The sequence below is a fragment of the Saimiri boliviensis genome, chromosome 7, assembly GCF_048565385.1.
Source record: "Saimiri boliviensis isolate mSaiBol1 chromosome 7, mSaiBol1.pri, whole genome shotgun sequence".
In the NCBI taxonomy this organism is placed as follows: Eukaryota; Metazoa; Chordata; class Mammalia; order Primates; family Cebidae; genus Saimiri; species Saimiri boliviensis.
The window spans coordinates 52,088,368-52,112,262 of NC_133455.1; the positions used below are offsets into that span (position 1 = coordinate 52,088,368).

The 23,895-nt window shown below is 35.1% G+C and overlaps 1 protein-coding gene across 5 annotated transcripts in view; it reads right to left on the bottom strand.

Annotated features, from left to right (window-relative positions):
- OTOGL (otogelin like) overlaps positions 1-23,895 on the bottom strand; it is a 346,243-nt gene that overhangs the window by 61,908 nt on the left and 260,440 nt on the right. For all 5 annotated transcript variants that reach the window (XR_012518405.1, XM_074402509.1, XM_074402507.1 and 2 more), the window contains 8 exons: positions 22,425-22,574; positions 19,845-19,964; positions 17,312-17,428; positions 13,948-14,104; positions 13,246-13,272; positions 4,965-5,132; positions 2,648-2,926; positions 217-334 (listed from right to left, as the gene is read on the bottom strand). Coding sequence is in view for 4 of the 5 variants with exons in the window: in XM_074402509.1 (XP_074258610.1) it covers positions 217-334; positions 2,648-2,926; positions 4,965-5,132; positions 13,246-13,272; positions 13,948-14,104; positions 17,312-17,428; positions 19,845-19,964; positions 22,425-22,574 (1,136 nt within the window). In the remaining variant the exon portion in view is untranslated. The remainder of the gene's footprint in view (positions 1-216; positions 335-2,647; positions 2,927-4,964; positions 5,133-13,245; positions 13,273-13,947; positions 14,105-17,311; positions 17,429-19,844; positions 19,965-22,424; positions 22,575-23,895) is intronic.

Here is a 23,895-nt window from a genome sequence, read left to right on the forward strand (position 1 = left end):
CTTGTCTATTTTGTTCAGTATGGTCTCCCCAGCAGCAAGATTGCCTGCCACATAGTAGACTCTCAATAACTACTTCTTGATTTAAGTGAAATTAATATGAAAGAATATATAGCATATACAACTTGAGAATGGCTGTTTTTAAATCTTGAAACAATTCACCGAAAACAGAATTTGCTAAGGCTGGACTTTGATCATTTATTGGTAAACATTACTTACGGTGGAAGAAATTTACATGCTAGTGCTTCAGGGTCACTACAGGTTTTAAAACAGGGAGTAGCACAAGGTTCATATCTCCATTCACACATCCTCCTGTAAGGCACTGCTGTCTGGATTTCTGGGAAAAAATAAAATTTAGATTGTGTGCATATTTAATACATAGCTTGAAAAACTAACAATTTCCTTTTTTTTCTTTTGAGACAGAGTCTTGCTCTGTCGTCCAGGCTGGTGTGCAGTGGCGCCATCTCAGCTCATCACAACCTCCCCCTATCAGGTTCAAGTGATTCTCGTGCCTCAGCCTCCCAAGTAGCAAGAACCACAGGCACATGCTACCACGCCTGGATAATTTTTATATTTTTAATAGAGACAAGGTTTCACATGTTGACCAGGCCAATCTCGAATTCCTGGTTTCAGGTGATCCACCCGCCTTGGCCTCCCAAAGTGCTGGGATTATGGGTGTGAGCCACTGTGCCTGGCTGAAAACTAATAATTTCTTATATGAATCCTCCTAGGGTTTGACCCCTCTTTGACTACAATGCTACAGGAAAGACAGACCTAAAGAAAAAAAACACTGTAATTGCTTGGTGACCAAAGCATTTCATGCTCAGATTAAATATCTACATGTTCATGTATCTTCCAGAGATTTAAGAAACTAAAGGGGGCCAGGCATGGTGGCTCACACTTGTAATCCCAGCACTTTGAGAGTCCAAGGCAGGCAGATCACAAGATCAGGAGTTTGAGACCAGCCTGGCCAATATGGTGAAACCCCGTCTCTACTAAAAATATAAAAATTAGCCAGGCATGGTTGTGGGTGCCTGTAGTCCCAGCTACTTGGGAGGTTCCAATAGCCTCCGGGAGTTTCCTAGGTTTCTGAAGACTACAAAGATCAGCTTCTGATTTTCTGATGATGTCATGTGCTATAGTTCTCTAAGCCTCAAACGGAGCTACTAGATCTGGTTCTAAGAGTATATATTTCTAGAGCAGAGGGGAAATAAAGATCTGTAAAGGTCAACTTTGGGTAAATTCAAGTAAGCAAATCATAAGCAACTCACACCCACTCTATGGACTGCTACACAGATGTGTCAGTGGTTCTTTTTCTCAAATGCACAGCACAGGAGGACAGGTCTATCCTTGGTTCTCCTTGCTTTCTCTCTCCCATGTGCACTTCTCAAAGTAGCTATAAAAAGTTGTGAGAATTATCCCGAGGTAAGGGGAAATCCAGGCTCTGTTGCCATTCCCAACAGGATGTCCTGCAAAAGTGTGTGCTCAGTGATTCCAGTTGCACCTGAAGCATCAAATCCAGAACAGAGTGCTTCAGGGTACCTCAGCTGCAGTGCAACATGGGGCGTGTGCAGACAAGATTCAGTTCACCCTGGGCTTTTCTGAGTCTTAGAGAACTGGCTCACCATGAATCCTAGGCATCTGTTGATTCTTGCTGTCTATCTGCAAGTAAATAAAATTCCTTTGCCTGACTTGTTCTGTGAGTATCTCACCACACTAAACCTAGGAATGCAAATAGTAGAGATATTAGAGCTTCTGTTGCTTTGTTCCAAGCTCATTGACAGAGTATGAACCCTTGAAGAATTCTGTTATTCTGGTTTGCACAAAACCTCTTGCCAGATTTAGGAAATTTTGAACACAGGCACTTTATACAAAAGGTCAAATTCTGAGGCTCAATTTACACTTTTAAAAATCCATTACTGGAAGGGCTTGCAGAAATATATTCTCAACAGAAAAGACAAATCATTTGTTCTGTTGAACTGCTTTAGGAGGGTTCACTAGGATGAAACAATTTCTTGGGGAGACTCAAGATAGATATGAAGCTACTGGATTTTGAAAACAAAGCATGACTACTTTAAACATTCCATAAAGAAGTAAAGATTGCTTCAGAAAATTCAAAACTATAGACCTCAAACTCTCTCGAAAAGTAAGATTAGGTTTCTGCTGAACTAGATAAATCTTCTAGAGGTCAATGGAAACAGACACACCCTATATCCAAAGGACAGAGATAAACATATTGTCCTTATCACCAAGAATCGGATTAATCAAAAGTTGCCTTCTAGGAAAGAAAAAGTAGATATAAACATTAGACAACCATGCCACATGAGTAGGCTCTGATTCCAATGTCCAGACAGCACAGGTAGTAACAATTGGGGTAAAAATAAAAAAAAATCAGGTTATTTAGGATTGTTCTAAGCAATTTACACCAACTTATTCAATACTCACAATAACTCTATAAAGTGGGTATTATTATTTCTCCAATTTTACAGATGAGTAAACTAGGGGGTATAGAGGTTGTGAAACTTACTTAAAGTCATACAACTCTATCTGCTTATACACAGTAAGAATGACTTTTAAATTAAAGACATAAATATTCTGCATAATATAAATACCTATTTGTTCTCTTTTTTGGAGATCTCAGAAAACATACCTTCTATGCTGAAGCTACTTGAATGTTTAAATTCTTCAGAATCGTCGTATTTTGATGCTTTGACACTAGAATCTGTGAATATGATGAAAAAGCCTTTCTTGCTGTATAATTCAAACGCACTGTAACCAGGAATCCACAGGCCCTGATGGTGGAAGAATGTTGCTCTCTGATGAAAGGCTGAATTCGCCTCCCACAGCTCTAAGCTAAGAGTGTCACTGTCATGGACATAGAGAAAGTAGTTTGGCCTTTCAGCAGATTCCAATGAAACAAGTGCCAACGCTGTAAAACACACAGCAGAGCAGATTCTCAGGAGAAGGAAGATCATCAACATTGGCATCACAAAGTGTACTTATAAAGTAAACAAAAACAGTACCACACAATTGGCAAATATAATTAGTGCCAATCACCAAGATTTCAGAAATAAATTAGGAGATGTCTGAAAGACGACAAAAAGTAGTACTTTAAATTTAGTGAATAACAGTGACATCACTAAAAAAAAAAAAAATCAGTCTTCGATGGCTTCTATTTTTTTAAATAATTTATTTTGTCCTTGGGGTGAAAAAGAAATGCCAATAAGGACTCCAGAATATACAATTTCATACAAGGAACTGAAAGATTAATTGGACATATATTTGTGTTTACAAGCTTTAACATTTGCAAATGCACAAAATCTACAAGCGGCTAAACTGGATGATAGAAAAAAATAGAGAAATAGATCAATTTAGGGATATAATTGTATTTCAGTATCATGGACTCTTTTAATAATGAGCAAATGTTCTCACGGATTTTACTGCACCAAAAAATGACTATTTATCCAACATTATTGTCTATTTCCCAGAAGATGATCTATCAAGTGGCTAATGAGCAACTGGGCTTTACAAAGCATTGAAGAAGTCGTACCGTTTTTTGCTAGGTGCTTTGAAAATTTACCTTATATTGGTAAAATTTATGATATGAAAGTTTTTAAGCCGGGCGCGGTGGCTCAAGCCTGTAATCCCAGCACTTTGGGAGGCCGAGGCGGGTGGATCACGAGGTCAAGAGATCGAGACCATCCTGGTCAACATGGTGAAACCCCGTCTCTACTAAAAATACAAAAAATTAGCTGGGCATGGTGGCACATGCCTGTAATCCCAGCTACTCAGGAGGCTGAGGCAGGAGAATTGCCTGAAGCCAGGAGGCAGAGGTTGAGGTGAGCCGAGATCGCGCCATTGCACTCCAGCCTGGGTAATAAGAGCGAAACTCCATCTCAAAAAAAAAAAAAAAAAAAGAAAGAAAGTTTTTAAATTGAGATGATTTTAGGTTGATTTTCTTAAATAAACATTATTTGGATTTTTTTTCTATTAAAATCATTAGTTATTACAAATTGCAAAATGAAGAGTTCTCTCAAATTTAATATGATGTCAAAGACATTTATCATGTTGTAAAATTCAAGTTCCTCTGCTGAGCACCAAAAGATGAAAAGAATAATAAAATAAATTTTTATATGAGAAAAAAAGTAACCAACATCGTTTAGAACTTGATGGTGATAGGTGTTTTCAGAACTAAGAGAGTTCTCTTTACAGGAAAGAAATAATTTATTCTAACTGGAGAATTGTGAGAGTTCTCGGAAGAAGTGAAAGTTAAGTCTGATTGATTCAATTCAACAAATGAATTCCTAAGCTTATAAGCATGCCATGCATGGTTCCAGGTAGATGTATGTAGACACAGGTAGCCTGGACATCATTGAATCAGAAGGGAAACTACCACCAATCAAAACAGGTGCCAGGTGGATACAACCAATACAGACCTGCAGGTGCAAACCAGTAAATGTTAAGGCTGGGTTCAGGACACTGAGGACATGTCCAGGAACAAAGACAGACAAGACAGGTAAGGATAACAGACTGTCACAATGACTGTCTATTTATACTCTGATTTATGCTCTTAATGCATAACTTATTTGGTATCAATTCACAATTTATTTTTACTTTTCTGGGCATTAAAATCTTTTAAATGTTAAGAATCAGTGGATGGTTTTCAAAAAAATGTCAAATTAAGTTTTGTGACTAATACTATGAAAATTTTAGATATATTTTATTTAACACCAAAAACTCAAACAATTGCAATTCTAACTAATATATATATGCCAATAAATAAACAAAGAAATGATTTTGTTTACAAAGAGAAAGCTGGTTCATGTGCCAATGTTACATTTCATCTCACATCCTTTAGGGCACTTTAAAAAATAACATAAGCATATTAGATTCTCAATTAACATTTACTGGGTGACTAAATTTTAAAATTTAAATGGAAAGCTAAATTTGTTTTCAATTATACTTACATGATACCTTTTCTTTAAAAAGGCCTGGAGTGATCATAAAATAAAAAAATAAATTGGGATGAACACTGCTTCTTGGCAAAGAGAAAATGCTTCTGCTGGTCATATTGGCCCCGAGAACAAGGCCAGTCTGCCCATAGCTTGCCAGCATATATGGTCCTTCTCCAAGTCCTAGTTAAATACAAATAAGAGAGCGATAAATTGGCATAGATTTTTAAATTTTCAATCTGTCATTTTAAAGAAATGTTTTAATAACAAAATACTTCAAAAAATTGAGCAATTAAAAACTTATCACTAATAAAATAGCTAAACTCTCTAAAATAATAATTTATATATACAATGATGTCTATGTATATGTTTGTGTTGTAGGTTATATAAAATGTTGATATACATGTGATCGGTTGTTTCATAAAAGTTTAACATTATTGCTCTCAGTGTATTTCACTTTCCCTCTCCTCTCAATTTTCTCAGCACACACTGAAGAAGAATTCAAACAATAAAAGGGCAAGATACTTCCTCTGAAGGACTTAAGACCAGGCCTGAATAGAGGGGAAAGGATAATTGGATTGGAGAAATGAGAAGCCTTCCAATTAGAAAAGGGGAAGGAGAACCAAAATTTCCATCATGAGGACCAGGAGAACAGAAAGACTGAGAGGATACGTTATTTTCCAGTGGAGTCTCCTCACTGACCCATCATCTAGGACACATCACCATTGAGCAGCTGGGGACTCTTATAAACCATGAGGAAAAGTGCTTCACTAGGGGCTTTGATACCTTGTATAGAGATAGAAACTTGAAATGGCTTTTCCCCCACATCAAGGTGGAGCTGAGCAGAAACAGCAGAGAATTTTTCTTAGCCTGGCTGCAGTAGACTCACCACTGCTGTCACAAATGTTATAGATGCACAGTGTTTCTCCATGAGCCAAAATACATGAGGAAAAAAGAAAATTATAGCAATAGTCTGTACCAGGTAATGGCTCATTTTCTAGCAGGGACAAGAGGAAAGTGATGGGCCCAATATTCAACATCCTTAAAGAAAAGAACTTTCAACCTAGAATTTTATATCCAGTCAAACTAAGCTTCATAAGCGAAGGAGAAAGAAAATCCGTTATGGACAAGCAATTGCTGAGAGATTTTATCACCATCAGGCCTGCCTTACAAGAGCTCCTGAAAGAAGCACTAAACAAGGAAAGGAACAACCAGCACCAGCCACTCCAAAAAATTACCAAATGGTAAAGACCATTGACACAATGAAAAAAATGCGTCAACTAACAAGCAAAACGTCCAGCTAGCATCAAAATGGCTGGATCAAATTCACACATAACAATATTAACCTTAAATGTAAATGGGCCAAATGCCCCAGTCAAAAGACAAAGATGGGCAAATTGGATAAAAAGTCAAGATCCATCGATGTGCTGTATTCAGGAAACCCATCTTACATGCAAGGACACACATAGGCTCAAAATAAAGGGATGGAGGCAGATTTATCAAGCACATGGAGAGCAAAAAAAAAGCAGGAGTTACAATCCTAGTCTCCAATAAAATGGACTTTAAACCAACAAAAATCAAAGGAGACAAAGAAGCACATTACATAATAGTAAAAGGATCAATGCATCAAGAAGAGCTAATGATCCTAAATATATACACACCCAAGACAGGAATACACAGGTACATAAAGCAAGTTCTTAAGTTCTTAACGGCCTACAAAGAGACTTAGACTCCCACACAACAATAATGGGAGACTTTAACACTCCACTGTCAATATTAGACAGATTAACGAGTCAGAAAATTAACAAGGATATCCAGGACTTGAACTCAGATCTGGACCAAGTGGACCTAATAGACATCTACAGAAATCTCCACCCGATATCCACAGAATATACGTTCTTCTCAGCACCGCATTGCACCTACTCTAAAATTAACCACATAATTGGAAATAAATCACTCCTCAGTAAATGTAAAACAATGGAATCATAACATCAGTCTCTCAGACCACAGGGCAAATAGAACTTAGAATTAAGAAACTAACTCAGACCCCAATCCCACCCTGACCCTGACCACTCCAGCCTCCCTCTGCCCCAGCCCCTTGGCTGAGTCATCTGACCCTTCTGCACACAGGCTTCATCGCCTCGGACATGACCTCCCAGAACTGCACAGCTTCATGGACGCTGAACAGCTGGCTCCTGAATGTTGACTGAATAAACAACGAAATGAAGGCAGAAATAAAGATCGTCTTTGATACTAATGAGAACGAAGACACAACATGCCAGAATCTCTGGGACACATTTAAAGCAGTGTCTAGAGGGAAATTTATAGCTATAAATGCCCACATGAGAAATGAGGAAAGATTGAAAATCAACACCCTATCATCAAAATTGAAAGAGCTAGAGGAGCAAGACAAAAAAAAAAAAAAAAAAAAACTCATAAGCCAGCAAAAGACAAGAAATAACAGATCAGAGCAGAACTGAAAGAGATAGAGACACAAAAAAAAAACCTTCAAAAAATCAATAAATCCAGGAGCTGTCTTTTTGAAAAGATCAACAAAGTAGAGCACTAATCAGATTAATAAAAAACAGAAGGGAAAAGATTCAAATATATGCAATAAAAAAATGATAAAGGGGATATCACCACTGATTCCACAGAAACGAAAACTACGACCAGAGATTACTACAAACAACTCTATGCACATAAACCAGTAACCCTGGAAGAACTGGATAAATTCCTGGACACTTGCACCCTCCCAAGCCTAAACCAGGAAGAAGTTGAAACCTTGAATAGACCAATAACAAGGGTTGAAGTTGAGGCAGCAATTAATAGCCTACCAACAAAAAAAAAGTCCAGATCCAGACAGCTTCACAGCTGAATTCTACCAGATGTATGAAGAGGAGCTGGTACCATTCCTTCTGAAATTATTCCAAACAATACAAAAAGAGGGAATCCTTCCCAAATTATTTTATGAGACCAATATCATCCTGATACCGAAACCCAACAGAGACTCAACAAGAAAAGAAAACTTCAGGCCAATATCCATGATGAACATAGATGCAAAAATCTTCAATAAAATACTGGCAAATCAATTGCAACACCACATCATAAAGCTTATCCATCACGATCAAGTAGGCTTCATTCCAGGGATGCAAGGCTGGTTCAACATATGCAAGTCTATAAACGTAATCCACCACATAAACAGAACCAAAGACAAAAACAACATGATTATCTCAATAGATGCACAGAAGGCCTTTGACAAAATTCAAAAGTCTTTATTATGCTAAAAATTCTCAATAAACTAGGTATCGAAGAAACATATTTCAAAATAATAAAAGCTATTTACGACAAACCTACAGCCAATATCATACTGAATGGGCAAAAACTGGAAGCATTCCCTTTGAAATCCAGCACTAGACAAAGATGCCCTCTCTCACCACTCCTATTCAATATAGTACTGGAAGTTCTAGCCAGAGCAATTAGGCAAGAAAAAAAGAATAAAGGGTATTCAATTAGAAAAAGAGAAAGTCAAATTATCTCTATTTGTAGACGACATGATTGTATATTTAGAAGACCCTATCATCTCAGCCCAAAATCTACTTAAACTGATAAGCAACTTCAGCAAATCAATGTGCAGAAATCACACACATTTCTATACACCAATAACAGACTAACAGAGAGTCAAATCATGAGCAAACTCCCATTCACAATTGCTACAAAGATAATAAAATACCCAGTGTAAAGGACCTCTTCAAGGAGAACTACAAACCACTGCTCAAGGAAATAAGAGAGGGCACAAACAGATGGTCTAACACCATAAAAACACTAGAAGAAAATCTAGGCAAAACCATTCAGGACATAAGCATAGGCAAGGACTTCATGACTAAAACACCAAAAGCAATGGCAACAAAAGCCAAAACAGACAAATGGAACCTAAATAAACTCCAGAGCTTCTGTACAGCAAAAGAAATAATCATTAGAATGAATGAGCAACCAACAGAATGGGAAAAAAATTTTGCAGTCTACCCATCTGACAAAGGGCTGATATCCAGAATCTACAAAGAACTAAAACAAATTTACAAGAAAAAAACAAATAAGCCCATTCAAAAGTGGGCAAAGGACATGAACAGACACTTTACAAAAGAAGACATACATGAAGCCAACAAACATATGAAAAAATGCTCATCATCACTGGTCATTAGAGAAATGCAGATCAAAACTATGTTGAGATACCACTTCATGCCAGTTAGAATGGCAATCATTAAAAAATCTGAAGACAACAGACGCTGGAGAGGATGTGGAGAAATAGGAACACTTTTACACTGTTGGTGGGAGTGTAAACTAGTTCAACCATTGTGGGAGATAGTGTGGCAATTTCTCAAGGGCCTAGAAATAGAAATTCCATTTGACCCAGCAATCCCATTACTGGGTGTATACCCAAAGGATTATAAATCATTCTATTATAAAGACACATGCACAAGTATATTCACAGCAGCACTGTTTACAACAGCAAAGACCTGGAACCAACCCAAATACCCATCAATGATAGACTGCACAAAGAAAATGTGGCACATATACACCATGGAATACTATGCAGCCATAAAAAAGGATGAGTTTGTGCCATTTGTAGAAATATGGATGAATCTGGAAACCATAATTCTCAGCAAACTGACCCAAGAACAGAGAACCAAACACCACATGTTCTCACTCACAGGCAGGTGTTGAACAATGAGAACACATGGACACAGGGAGGGAAGCATCACACACTGGGGTGTTTTGGGGGGTGCCATGGGAGGGACAGTGGGAGGTGGCAAGGTCTGAGAGGGATAACATGGAGAGAAATGCCAGATGTAGGTGATGGGGCGATGGAGGCAGCAAACCACACTGCCATGTGTGTACCTATGCAACAATCCTGCATGATCTGCACATATACCCCAGAACTTAAAGTACAATAAAAAAATAAATAAATAAGAAAGTGACACAAACCTCCAAGATGCAAATATGCTTCAAAGTATAAATATGTAGATTTGTATACATAGGGAAATAATACACAAATAATAAGATAATTACAATGAGATACAATTCAAAATGAAAAAGATGTGTATATAACTACAACTTGAGGGCTTGAAGCACCCTCATGAATATTCAACGTAAGAATGAGAAAGGCGATGGACAGTGAAACAAAATCTCTCCCCTGCTGCACACATACAGCAACCTGAAAAGACAATTGCCATCTGAGAAATCTGCTTGTACAAAAACCTAAAGCTTTTGAATTGACTCTCAGTTAATTGGCAGTTTGATTCTCGACTATTTTTGCCAGCAACTGAGAGACAAAAGTCATTGATCTTATCATTAATTTTCTGCAGGGAGAAGTGTAATTTCACCTTCTACTGAAAGCAATCATTTCCTGCAGTGATTCTTTAAAAATAGAAATAAGCATATCCTATCTAATAAAATTACTCTGAACTTAAAAATCACATAAAAATTTTTAGTAGGAAATTGAAGTTCTCCCTCATCTACAGAAATAGCATTTCAAATGCAAGCTTTACGTTTTTAAAGTCATATAAATGAATGCAAAGATATTATATAGAATCATTGTACTAAGGATTATCGAAATAATCTCAACAATAACCTTTGAATTCTCCTAATACTTTTAAATATTCTTCCTACAGAATCACAATTATTTATTTATGTATGTGCTTTAAGTATTATAAGTATCTTAATAACATAGTGTCTGGCATGTAGTAAATAAAGAAAGAGGCAATATTCCAGCTATAAATGCCCAAAAAGGACTAGGTAAATTTACAATAGCATGAAACAAATTAAGAATAATCATTTAAAATCATTTTCTTTTTATTATTACTTTCCACAATCATCAACATTTTATATTCTCCTTCAATCATTGTTCCATTGCTTTTACAAATTCTGACTTCCCTTGGCACATTAATGCCTTTCCCTATTACTTTGATCATAGGAAATTTATTCTCCTGCCACTCTACTGAGCCTATTAGAGTCTCGTGAAGGCCAAATGCCCCATGTTCACTCTCTGATATTATCAATACAGTATTACAAATGAAACTAGAAGAACAGGTTTGAAGGATTCTGTAGCACATTAGAAGAAAGAACTGCACATCACTAGAAGTACAGCAGACTTGTTAACAGAGAGCAAAATGTAGCAAGAGGTAGAGTGATTCAATATGTATAGAAAATTCTGCTTCTAGGTCCACAAGTCTGCAGAATAAATGCCAGAAAGTACAAAGGCACAGATGGAGATTGTCATAGCAGAACTGGGTGAATCAGGAATTTTTTTCAGTGAGGAAGTTATTGGAGCACTTTCTCAGATTGTTGTCTGTGTACTATGTAGAACCTGTGATAACAATGTGTGGTGATCATCCCTACACTAGGATGTATTAACCATACATTAGGCCATGTAGCATGAAATTCATGCTCACTGGCCCTGAAGTCAAACTGTTTACAAATCCCAGTTTGCCATATTTTGGCTAAGTGAATTTGGCAAAGCTATTTGATCTCTTCTCTCTGCTTCAATTTCTTCTGTAAAGTGTTGATAATAGTAAAATGCTGACAATAAAACAAAATAACATATTTTGATGTTTAAATTATATAATACAGAGAAAGCAGTTAACACAAGAAAAGCTACTGTTATTATTAGACAATAAATTGCATTTTAATTATGGAATCCAATAATGTGGAGTGTGTGTTTGTGTGTGTATGTGTATGCATGCATGTGTGTGGCAGTCTCTTTAAAATCTTGAACAGGAAAATATTGTTACTTAGATTTTCTTTAACTACCATAGATATTTTTAAATGTTGAATTTGTCTCCTCTATCAAACACCCACAAATAAAACAAATATAACTAAAATCAAAAATTCTCATTTTCTTTTTAATTCATATTTCTCTATTTCTCTAAAATTATCTAGCTGTCAAATTTATTCCTAGTCTAATAAGCCACCTGAAGTCCCTCAGATTGGTTGCTTGGCCCAGATTTCCTGTAACTATTATTCTAACTGACACATCCATCATAGGTCCAGGGTTCGCCCAGTTACTGACTAAATGAATACTTCCCTAGATCACCTTACTTGTCTGAATTAGGTTTTGATGCCTGTGCCTTCCTCATTAAACAGATTTGAGAAAAAGACTCCCAATTCTGCCAAATTCAAGCATTTTCCTTAAGGATGTAATTCTCTATCTTTTCTTACATCTATGCCTTAGTTTTAGACAGCAGCACCTCTCAGATTTCTTATTGCAAATCTGGATGTTTGCTGAGACCAGGAGATCTTCATTATTATTTTATCAGTAAGTTCTCATTCCAGTAAAATGTAAAGAATGATTATTGCCTATAATGATGTCAAAATAAAATCCTTATGTTATTTCTTACATAATTACTTTTATACTTTGTTTCTTTGATTTCCACAACATAAGAAAAATGTGACTAGAGTCACCATGTTGTGCAATAGATAAGAGAACTTATCCCTCCCATCTATTTGAAACTTTTTGTCCTTTGACCAACATCCAGCCTTTCCCTGTCCTCTATTCCACCACCAGCCTCCAGTAACACCATTCTACTCTCTATTTCTAAAAATTCAACTTTTTTGGATTTTGCAAGTAAGTGAAATCACATCATATTTGTCTCACTGTGCCTGACTTACTTCACTTAGCACAATGTTTTCAAGGTTCATCCATGTTGCAAATGATAGAATTTCTTGATTTTTAAAGAATGAATAACTAAAAGAAAGAAATTTAAATGTTCTCACCACAAAGAAATGGTAAATATTTGAGGTGATTGATATGCTAATTAGTCAGATTTGATCATTCCACAATGTGTACATGTATCAAAACACTACATTGTACCCCATAAATATATACAATTATATGTGTCAATTTAAAAATAAAATTAAAAAATTTAAAACATTTGAACAATGTTTACATTTATTAAGTAATGGTAAAGGTATGCTTTTGTTATAGGCCTTTCATCCTTTTGATCTAAAAAATTAACTAACTTCACCCATCCATTCATTCATGTCATTCTGAAACTATACTGAGGGCTCTTAAATGCTGAGAACTTAAGATACACATTATTTTAGTTTTTGGGAAATAAATCTTAGCACAAATACTTTGAAATTTTTTTAAATTTTAAAAATGAAAAGCTTTTATGGAGTTATGTACCAAGTTATAAACAATTTATAGTTTGTTCACGGCACAAATTGTTTAAAACCTTTAAATCTGAAAATACACTCAGTAGAATACTATAGTGATATTTTTAATTTGAATGTCACATACCTTCATTGTAGTATTCACAATCAAGTGCTAAAAGAAAAAAAGAATAAATATTAAACTACGTAAGAAGCCAATCACTTACCTTATTGTAGGCTAGATATAGCCACATATTTGTCAATAACTATGTGAAAGAATATAGAAGGGTATTACTTATGAACTTTTTCTGAGAAAAAGAGATTCTTTAAGTGACGTAGTATAATTAATTAAATTAATTAAATTAAAACATATAATTGTTTTAAGGTAGGAAAATGTATCTGCCAATTTAGAAAGGTCAATTGAAAGTGTGCAAATTTTAAGTTTGTTCAGATGTTTTACCACCTACACAACTAAATTAAAAGTTTAGTCAAATCTTGAAGCAAATTCAAGGTGATTTTTTAAAAACATGTTCCTTATCATCAGAACAATGAAACTTCATAGGCATAAAAGAATTAAAGTCATAAACAATTTCTCTAAGGATGGTGTATAATTTATATTTCAAATGGTATAATGACAGTAATCAAATATAGAACAAAATATTATAATTTCTTTTTATAAGTCTTTTGGTATTCTATAATTTATGATTGTCAAAGGAATATAAAATTTAGTAATTTTGATTTAATTCTATTTCCATGAGTTTTCTGGCAATTATTTCTACGATAAATCAACAATTAATATGTATTTCTATATCAAGTCTTTACATAATGATGGTCTAAGTAGGATACTCACAACAAACAGTAGATGATCTCCAATGAATTGATATTCCTTCCTGACAACACTTGTATGCATATGCAGCTATACTAGTGCACAGACACTCACAGTCCCCACCAAGATTACAGTTACATGTGTCTTCATGACAATTTTTGGCAAAAGAAGTAACATCAATCTGAAAAATGAGGTGAAAGATTACTTAATTTCAATAGATACTGATTAAGATTTAAGTCAGCCCTCTAAAAGAAAACTATGCGTTTTCAAAATTTATATTATCAGCTGAACACTGCCACCTAGAGAATTCTATTTCAAACCTTTTTATTGCCCAAAGGAGAAAGAAATGTATTAGGAAAATGTAACATCAAAGAATTAGCAAAAGAAATAATAAGACTAATAAATACATGTAACTTCAACATCTGCAACATAAGAGATTACTTTTTGGAAGCTTCTTTCATTACTAGTATATTCACATGGCATTAAAAGAAGGGCATCTTCTTCTTCCAATTATAATTTTATGTAATTTTCTATCTTCCTTCCTTCTTTACTTTCTTTATTGTCCCTATTCTAATTGCTATTAATGGTAACAGCAGTCTTTTTTTAAAAAAACTTATCCTATATACTTAATCTATTTATTTTATTTACATTATAGTTAAGTAGCTGACAAATTTTAATATATTGACAATGTGTTAGAAAAAAAAAAAAAGAAGAAGAAGAACCAAGGGACCAGGTGCTGTGACTCATGCCTGTAATCCCTGCACTTTGGGAGGATGAGGTAGGTGGATCACTTGAGGTCAGGAGTTCGAGACAAGCCTGGTCAACATGGTGAAACCCCATCTTTACTAAAAATACAAAAATTAGCTGAGCATGGTGGCACATGCCTGTAGTACCAGCTGCGGGACACTGAAGCAGAATTACTTGACCCTGAAAGGTGGAGGTTGCAGTGAGCCACCATCAAGTCACTGCCTACACCATCTCAAAGAAAAGAAAAAAGAAAAGAAAAGAAGAAGCAGGTTTTTGTGCCACTGAGCTGTATTTTATTTTGTAGGTCAGTTCATGGGTTAATTTTTTCTTTTCATGTGGAAAAGAACCAGCAGGCTCTGTGGTTCAGGACTTGACACAATATTACTTGTCAAGCAACTGTGGTCCTTGGAAACTGATAAGTCTCAAAAGTAACCCTTGTTTAGACAAGACTTTAGTTTACCTACATGCCTCTAATATTGCAGTCTTCAAACTTTTCTGTCTCAGAATCCCTTTACACTCTAAAAAAAATCACTGAGATCCCCAAAGAGGTTTTGTTTGTGGGATTATATCTACCAATATTTACTCTATTCGACATTTAAAATGAAACCTTTAAAAAAAATAACAGCACTAAACTCATTACATGTTAACATAAATAACATGGTTTTAGTGTTATCATCCCAAAAAATAGTGAGAAGAGTGCACTGTTTTGCAATTTTTGCAAATCTCTTTAATGTGTGGCTTAATCGCACACAGCTAAATTCTCATATCTGCTTCTTCATCTGGTCTATCATAATGTCTTTGTCTTGATTGGATCTTGGTTGAAGTAGGTGAAGAAAATTCAGTTCCACACATATATTTAGTTGGAAAGAAAGGAGTACTTTAATATCTTTTTCAGGTAATTGTGATATTCTTTGATACTATATCAAAACTTAAAAAATATTGTTTTCTTAAAAGTTTACTGTAATGTGAAGTCTAAAACCATATTAATAAACTTTATACTTTGCTGTACTAAAATCGTTTATTTGAATGGATCTTTTACTTCTGCATGATTTTGTAACATCATGCAGTAGTCATGTAGAAAATTTATGGACCTATGCAGATCTTTGAAATGTTGACATATTTAATTATATACAATAGCTACAAGTCACATTTGTTAATATTATCATCTAGATCATCAAAAAACTCCTTAAGTATAAAAAACCTCATAAGGTAGCAAGAATGGATCTAACTTTTACAAAACTCTAATTTTTCTTTGAAAGTAAATTTTATCAAAGACAACAGACACCATCTGGTGTTTCCTTAAAGCCACAGACTCATTTCACTCATTTTAAGAAAGTATCAGCCTGGCGCAGTGGCTCACGGCTGTAATCCCAGTATTTTGGGAGGCCAAGGTGGGCAGATTATCTGAGGTCAGGAGTTCCAGACCAGTCTGGTCAACATGGTAAGACCCAACCTCTAATAAAAATACAAAAAATAGCTGAGCATAGTGGCTAATTTCTGTATTTTTAGTAGAGGCTGAGTTTTACCATGATCATGTAATCCCAGCTACCTGGGAGGCTGAGGCAGGAAAACTGCTTGAACCAGGGAGGCAGAGGTTGTAGTGAGCTGAACTGAGATCATGCCACTGCACTCCAGCCTGGATGACAGAGCGAGACAAAAAAAAAAGGAAAAGTAAGACAGAAAGAAGGAAGGAAGGAAGGAAGGAAGAAAGGAAGGAAGGAAGGAGGGAGGGAGGGAGGGAGGGAAGGAGGGAGGCAGGGAGGGAGGGAAGGAACAAAGGAAGGAAGGAAGGGAGGAAGGAAGGAACAAAGGAAGGAAGGAAGGGAGGAAGGAAGGAAAGAGGGAGGGAGGGAGGGAAGGAAAGAAGAAAGGGAGGGAGGGAGGAAGTAAGGAACAAAGGAAGGAAGGAAAGAGGGAGGAAGGAACAAAGGAAAGGAAGAAAAGGAGGGAAGGAGGGAAGAAAGGAAGGAAGGGAGGGAGGGAGGAAGGAAGGAAGGAAGCAAGGAAGGAAGGAAGGGAGGGAGGGAGGGAGGGATAAAGGGAGAAAAAATATCTGTCAAGTACCCCCATCTGAATGTCTGAAAAACCACATGTCATTTTATTCTTTGAAATAGAATGGTATTCCAAGAAAAACAACCACCTTAGCTCACAACTCAAACAATCACACAAGTGATTTCCCTCAAGACCTAGCTTTGTATGCAGCAGAAATATTACTTAATTTTTACCAGTACATTGAAATATTGTTTAAACTTCTATTGGGACCTAAAATAATCATACTAGGAAGGAGTTTTAGAAGTAAAATTTCTATATAAGTTACATTCCATCTTAGGATGCGTTTCTAAAACCATTTCAAATGTTCTACAAGCAATACTTTTAAACTATACGTTGAGTCGAGAAGAATGCTCATTTGGCAGTGTTCTCTAAAGAAAAATAAACATTTATACTCAATCATAAAATGATATATGTAAATAATGTTCCATAAACTAGAACAAATTATTACAAATATATACAAAGGTACACTGTTAAATTAGATGGAGGGAGAAAGTAAATCAACTAAATGCACCACTTCTACAGAAAAACAAACCAACACTTATGTCTCCCTGACAATAGCTAGGTGGTAGTGTAAAAACTATTCATTTACCACATTGCGACAAGAAGCAAAAACATCGCTGTACAAAATGGAGCATTCTTTCTTGGCATAAGGAAATTTGTTTTGATGTGCCTCACAGGGTTTAATTGTTTCTTCTGGATTTTCACACTGTTGAAAAAATTTGAGAGAGAAAAGAAGTTTTTAAAGGGATAATTTCTCAAGCAGAGTAACCTACCCAACTTCACTCATTACCATTGCACCTAATATATTCTCATTCTTTTAGATAGGATTTGCGTAAAGCACCTGCTCACATTCAATTTAATGTTAATTGCATGTATTATTTTTGAAAGCAACTAAACAGAATAATAAAGTCATGGCAATATTAGAGATAGAGTGGTGATAAGTGATTTTTAAATTCTCTTAAACACAACATTTGCATGCCTTGAAAATTACATGAGCATGACCTCTTTCATTTTCATCTCCTTCATTTCTGTCACAAATCGTCTAAGAGGTTGTATGTACTCAAATCTCTGCAGACTCAATTCCCATATATGCAGCAGTTTGGCCTCTTCCTCCCCTAATCCACTTCCCTGACACTGCCCTGAAATATATCATATATGACCTTTTCATTACTAAATATAAAGGCAATTTTTCAGTCTTCCATATTGCTTGGCTTTTGCTGCCTTTGATTCTATTTAATACTTTACCTTCTTAAAAGTCTCTCCTCATTTGGTTTTAGTGACACAATTTTCTGCTGGGTTTCCTTACATTGGCTGTTGTTCCCTAATTTCTTTCTCCTTCCTTTCTTTGCAAAGCTTAATCCTCAAATCTCTATTTTTCTCATTCTGTACATGTGTCCTGGCTTCAATGCTCTGAATATATTAGTAACTGCAAAATCCCTATGTCCATCCAAGATCTCCTTCCTGAATTTCAGAACTGGACACTTCCACCTAAATATCTCTGTCCTTCTCTCTCAGCAGATCCTAACTATCCCTACCTACACCATTGTCCTTCCCCGACTATCCACATTCATTGCCTCCTCTTTGCCCTGCCTCGGAGAGAAACTGCAGCATCTTCCTAGTAAGCCAGGAAAGTCAGAGACTTCTTGAAACCTCCAAATTCATCCTTCCTAATACAATCTTTCAGCAGATGCTATGACTTTTATCATTAATGCTTCCCAAATTTATACAGTTTTCTAAATCTCTACTGACTTAATATTTCTAGCTGGATTATAAGAGCCTCTTGGCTCTTGTATCTTGCAGATCTATAATTTGCACTTCAGCTATTATCTATTTCAAACCTTACACCACATCCAAAATGAACTTCTTGAAATTCACTTTATGTACCACACTCTCTCCAGCCTGACACCTTCTAGGTGGCTGCTCCCTCCTTTGCCTGTTATATACTTTCCCATAAATTTTACTTTCTTAGCTCCTATAAATCTTATAAGATTCATCTCCAGGGTACCTTCTCCAGGAACCTTTCTTGGACCAACACAATCCCACTTTGTGTGCACTTCTATCAAAGCAACTATCTTACTATGTCTAAAGGTAAAAAATATATATAAGATAGCCACAATTAAAAGGATTTTGTCTCTCTCAATATAGTAGATATTTTAGATATTAAAAAGTACAATTTTGTACTCTTAAGCTTAGACCACATTCAAATATTACCGAATGGAATAAATGTTTTACTCCATCCTCTCTTTATTCTTTAAAGAGATTTAGACATATTAGTAAACTAGGCAAAATACAGAAGTAACTAACCAAATGGTAACCAATCAGGAAACTGCGGTTTCAAACATTCCTATCAATTAAAAAGAACAATAGGCTAAAAAGAACATAGAAGAAAGAATAGAACCAATTTCCAATTTGACATTGTTTTCTCAGTTAGCTCATCATTTTTCAAAATGTGTTTCACATAACACTATTTCCTTGAGAATTAATAAATAAAATATAAATTGTCAGTAAGTTTGCAAGATCCTTCAAACATGTCTCTCCTTTATAGACTTATGATGCCTTAAGAAACCCTTTAAAAGATAAATATGTCAAAATTAATTTATCTAACTGCTGCCAAAGGCAGTTGACCACAACCTACACACACACACACACACACACACACACACACACACACACGTATCCTTCATTTCAGGTAATACTAATAACATGACTGTTAAGAAATTCTGCCTTTATTTATTTCTTTGAACTGGCAAAAGTTCCATAGTTCCATCATCCTTTAAAATGCAGATACATTGATAACACAATTTGCTATGGTGAGGAAAACATGAGGGAGAAGAGATTAATTTGAATGTCATGTCTGCTACTTTCTGGCCATATAATATTAGACAAGGCCTTTAACTTCCCTGATCCTCAATTTCTTCAGCTATGATAAGGAGACAACATCCTCTATATGATAAGGTTATCAGAAAAATTACATGAGAAGATAAATATGAAAGTTTATAAGCTATAAATTACTATGAAAATAGTATGTAAAATAATATTATCTAAATAAGAATAAAATGTTCTACTGAAAAAATATTCTTAAAAATTTTTGTTGACTTCTAAAATACATTTATGTAACTTACCTGTCCTAATGCCCAACTATCTCCAAATACCTGAGCATTTCTCACTTCCAAGTTATTAGATGTGGTCATATCATTTGAAGTACATTTATCAAAGTTTCCACACAACCCTGATAGCTTGTTCTAAAGTAAGAGAAAATCACCAGGAAATATTCTATAATCACTGTAACATTTAAGGACTCATATTCATTAAAATTTTTGAGACATTTCAAATATACATTTAAGAATATTTAGATCAATTATTTTTAAAAATTAACTTGAACAAAGTGGATTTTCTTATGCCAATTTAATTATATTTCGTGATTATTTTAAATTTACAGAAATATTTTACCGAATTTCAAGTCCTATTTATCCACACTTACCAATGTCTTAGCATTAATACAACTAATAACATAAATAACTTGGAAAAGTTTAATTCAAATAATACAGTACATATGAAAGTGTATGTGTATATGTGTGTTTACACATAATTCATGTGTATATATATATAACTCATAATTATATACATTCCCATCCTTGTTGGAAACAGGATATAGAATGAAGATTGGCAGATATATTCCCTACTTGCTGGAATATATCATATTGCCTACTTGTTGAAAACAAGCTAACCATTTGTTTTCCACATCCCCCTTCCTGATGCCTCAGCTTTAGGATAACTACTGTTAGTGGCCACTGGCTTTGAACAGATGTGATCTCTGAAAACAGAGGCCCATGGAAATAAGTGATTATAGCAGATGTAATTCTATGATTGTTGCCTGCTTTGCCAGAGACATAGGCAGCCTACTTCACCAATAAGGGAATGCATTCTATTCTTCAGTATTGAAGAGAGCATTCAGCATGTTTAAATTCAAGGTTTTAAGGAGTAATTCTATTGTTTTTAGGAAATATCACTGCAAGTTTTCCTCCTTCATCTACTAATAAAAGATATTCTTATTCCTGTTGGAAACAAGGATATAGGATGAACAGTGGAGAATATTAGTTGAAGAAAGACAGCAATGACTAAAGGTTATTTCAGATTCATCAAAGAAATGCAAGATGCTACCACACCTAAGAATAGATCTTCGGGCTTTATTCTTCTTAACATTGAAAGACTATAACTTTAATATACAACCATATCTTACATTTACAACATATCAAAATCTTTTTTAAATTTATCTTTTCTGTATTTTTGAGAAGATACTGTTGCTATTCTAATTTTTCTCTAATTTGACAAAAATCATATCCATGAGTCTCAGTCTCAATTTCAGACAAACTAGAGTTTAAAAAATACATCAATATTGTGAAAACAACTTAATATATGAATTTAAAATATTCAAATAAATATTCAAAATATTTAATCAAATTTTAAATATTTTAAATAGTGAACTACTTAACAATATTTAATAAAAATATGCAACAGGGAATAGTATATAAAATAATTTAAAATATAAATTGCCAAAAATTGTAAGCAACTCAGATTGGATATTCAACCATGAATGGATAAATAAACTGTGTGGTACATCCATACAACAGAATACTACTCAGCAGTATAAAATTCATAAAACAACTTATATGAATCTTAAATATACTTTGCCAAGTCAAAGAAGCCAGACCCAAAAGACAACAGATTGTGCAATTCCATTTATATGATGTCAGATAAAGGCAAAACCATAGCAGTGGAAAATATAATCAGTGGTTGTCTGAGGTTAGAAGGTAAAGATAGGGGTTGACAATAAAGAAGCAACATGAAGTAAATTTGCAGGTTGATAGGCATGTTCTATGTAGAACAGTTGTGGTGGATACAAGACTCCATGTATAATATGGTTTGGCTCTGTGCCCCTATTCAAATCTCATCTCGAATTACAATCCCCATAGGTCAAGGGAAGGACATGGTGAGAGGTGACTGAATCATAGGGGTGGTTTCCCCCAAGCAGTTATTGTGATAGTGAGGGATTTCTCACAAGACCTGAGGGTATAAAAGTGTGACGTTTCCTTCTCACTTTCTCTCTTTCCTGACACCTTGTGAAGAAGGTGCTTGCTTTCTCTTTGCCTTCTATCGTGATTGTAAGTTCCCTGAGGCCTCCCCAGTTATGCAGAACTGTGAATCAATTAAACCTCTTTTCTTTATAAATTACTCAGTGTCAGGTAGTTCTTTATAGCAGTGTGAAAATGTACTAACACAATGCATTTGTAGACCTGGACACAATAAGAGTAAATTTTTTTTACATTTAAAAAATAATTTTACTGCATGTAAACTTAAAAAGAATATCCAGAATGTAGAGGAAAACATGGAATGCAAATTGTAAGAATGGAATCTAGTTGCATCACGAACAGATCACATAATCAAGCTGAAGATAGAGAGAAAAAGAAAGCTGGCCTATGTGCCTTGGAAAACTGGAAACTGCAAGGTTAAAGTCAAAAAGAACTGTACGCAAATGCTGTATTTAGTTGGTAAAGTTCTTTTTCACAAGGGTATGAGTTAGTAATTCTGAAAATATAATCTACTTCTTAAAGGAAAACATTAATCATTTTATTTTCATCACACATCAAAAAGTAAACATGATTTTATTCATTGTATCTCATCTGGAGCTTAGGTTGACCTACCTTCCACTGTGGCCCAACTTTGATATGAATAGTTGTCTTCCTATCCCAAAGAATAGTGATATCTTTCTCTGGGAAGTACACTACAATATAGTAACCAGCCTTCCAAAGCTGGTAGGTAGGTTTGTTTTCCAGAAAAAAACCTGATCGTTTCTTAAAAAAAAAAAAAAGAAAGAAACAAAATGAGTAGCATGTTCTCTAATCAAAATATATCAAATTAATTTAGTTAATATTTACCAACAACTATCTATGTACTAATATTGTTATTTGGTCATGTCTTTTCTGAATTCTGTAAAAAAAGACAAAGCAATTGCACAAAATAGGAAATACATAAAAATTGATAACCAGACACAAACTAGCAGATGAACTCCATATAGATAAATGGGCAAAGGGAAAAGGTATTTCAGTTACATGTGAGGAAGAACAAAACAAGGGAACGGACACAGAATACATTAAGTGATATCCCTGCTGAATTGGAAATTCTACATCTGTGATGAATAAATATTACAGAATGAAAAAAGGTATGTCCTTGCCTGCAAAAGTGAGAAATTTGGTCCTGCTCATGTTTCTGAGGAGTTAATGAGAGCATGGAAATAGTCTACTGACTTCATTAAATATTTACGGAAAATCAGAATTATTAAGTTTGGTAGGAGACATAGCCTTCCCAACTCAGACAAAAAGAAGCTGTGAAATGCTTCCTTTAGGTGAAAAGGTGAAAGTTCTCTACTTAATGAGAAAGAAAAAAAATTCCATGCTGAAGTTTCTAAGCATACAATTTCTAAGATCTATGGTAAGAATGAATCTTCTACCTGTGAAATTGTGAAGGAAAAAAAATTCATGCTAGTTTTGCTGCTGCACATTAAACTGCAAAATTGACAACCACGGTGCATGGTAAGTGCTTAGTTAAGATGGAAAAGGCATTAAATTTGTGGGTAGAAGACATGAACAGAAAAGTGTTCTGATTGATGGCAACTTGGTCTGCTACTATCTGTGGTTTCAGGCATCCACTGGAGGTCTTGGAACCTAATGCTCACAGATAAGGGGGAACTACTGTATGTGTGTACTGGGGTGGGAAGGGTTGAATTACCATCAGAGGGACTCAGGAAGGCTCCTTGCAAAGAGTGGATGTGAACTAATCTGCAAGAGATTATGCATAGCAAGCTATAGGGGTTTGGGAATGAGAATGGAGAAGAAATCCTTCCAAACAAAAGAAATGGCTTGAATCAAGACATGGGGACAAGAAAGTCAAAGATTTATTCATAACTAAGGAGAGTACCAAAAGGTTAGAGCATGAATTACATGATGTATCATAGCCTGAGACCTTTTGCAACCAAGTGACCCATACAAAGTAATTATCACATGTGCAAAATGTAGTCAATAAAGGCTTTCAAACAGGGAAGTGGCAGACCATGGTTGGTCTATTAAAAGAAGATAATTTACGCAGTAGAAAGGATAAAGCAGAAAGAAACGAGAG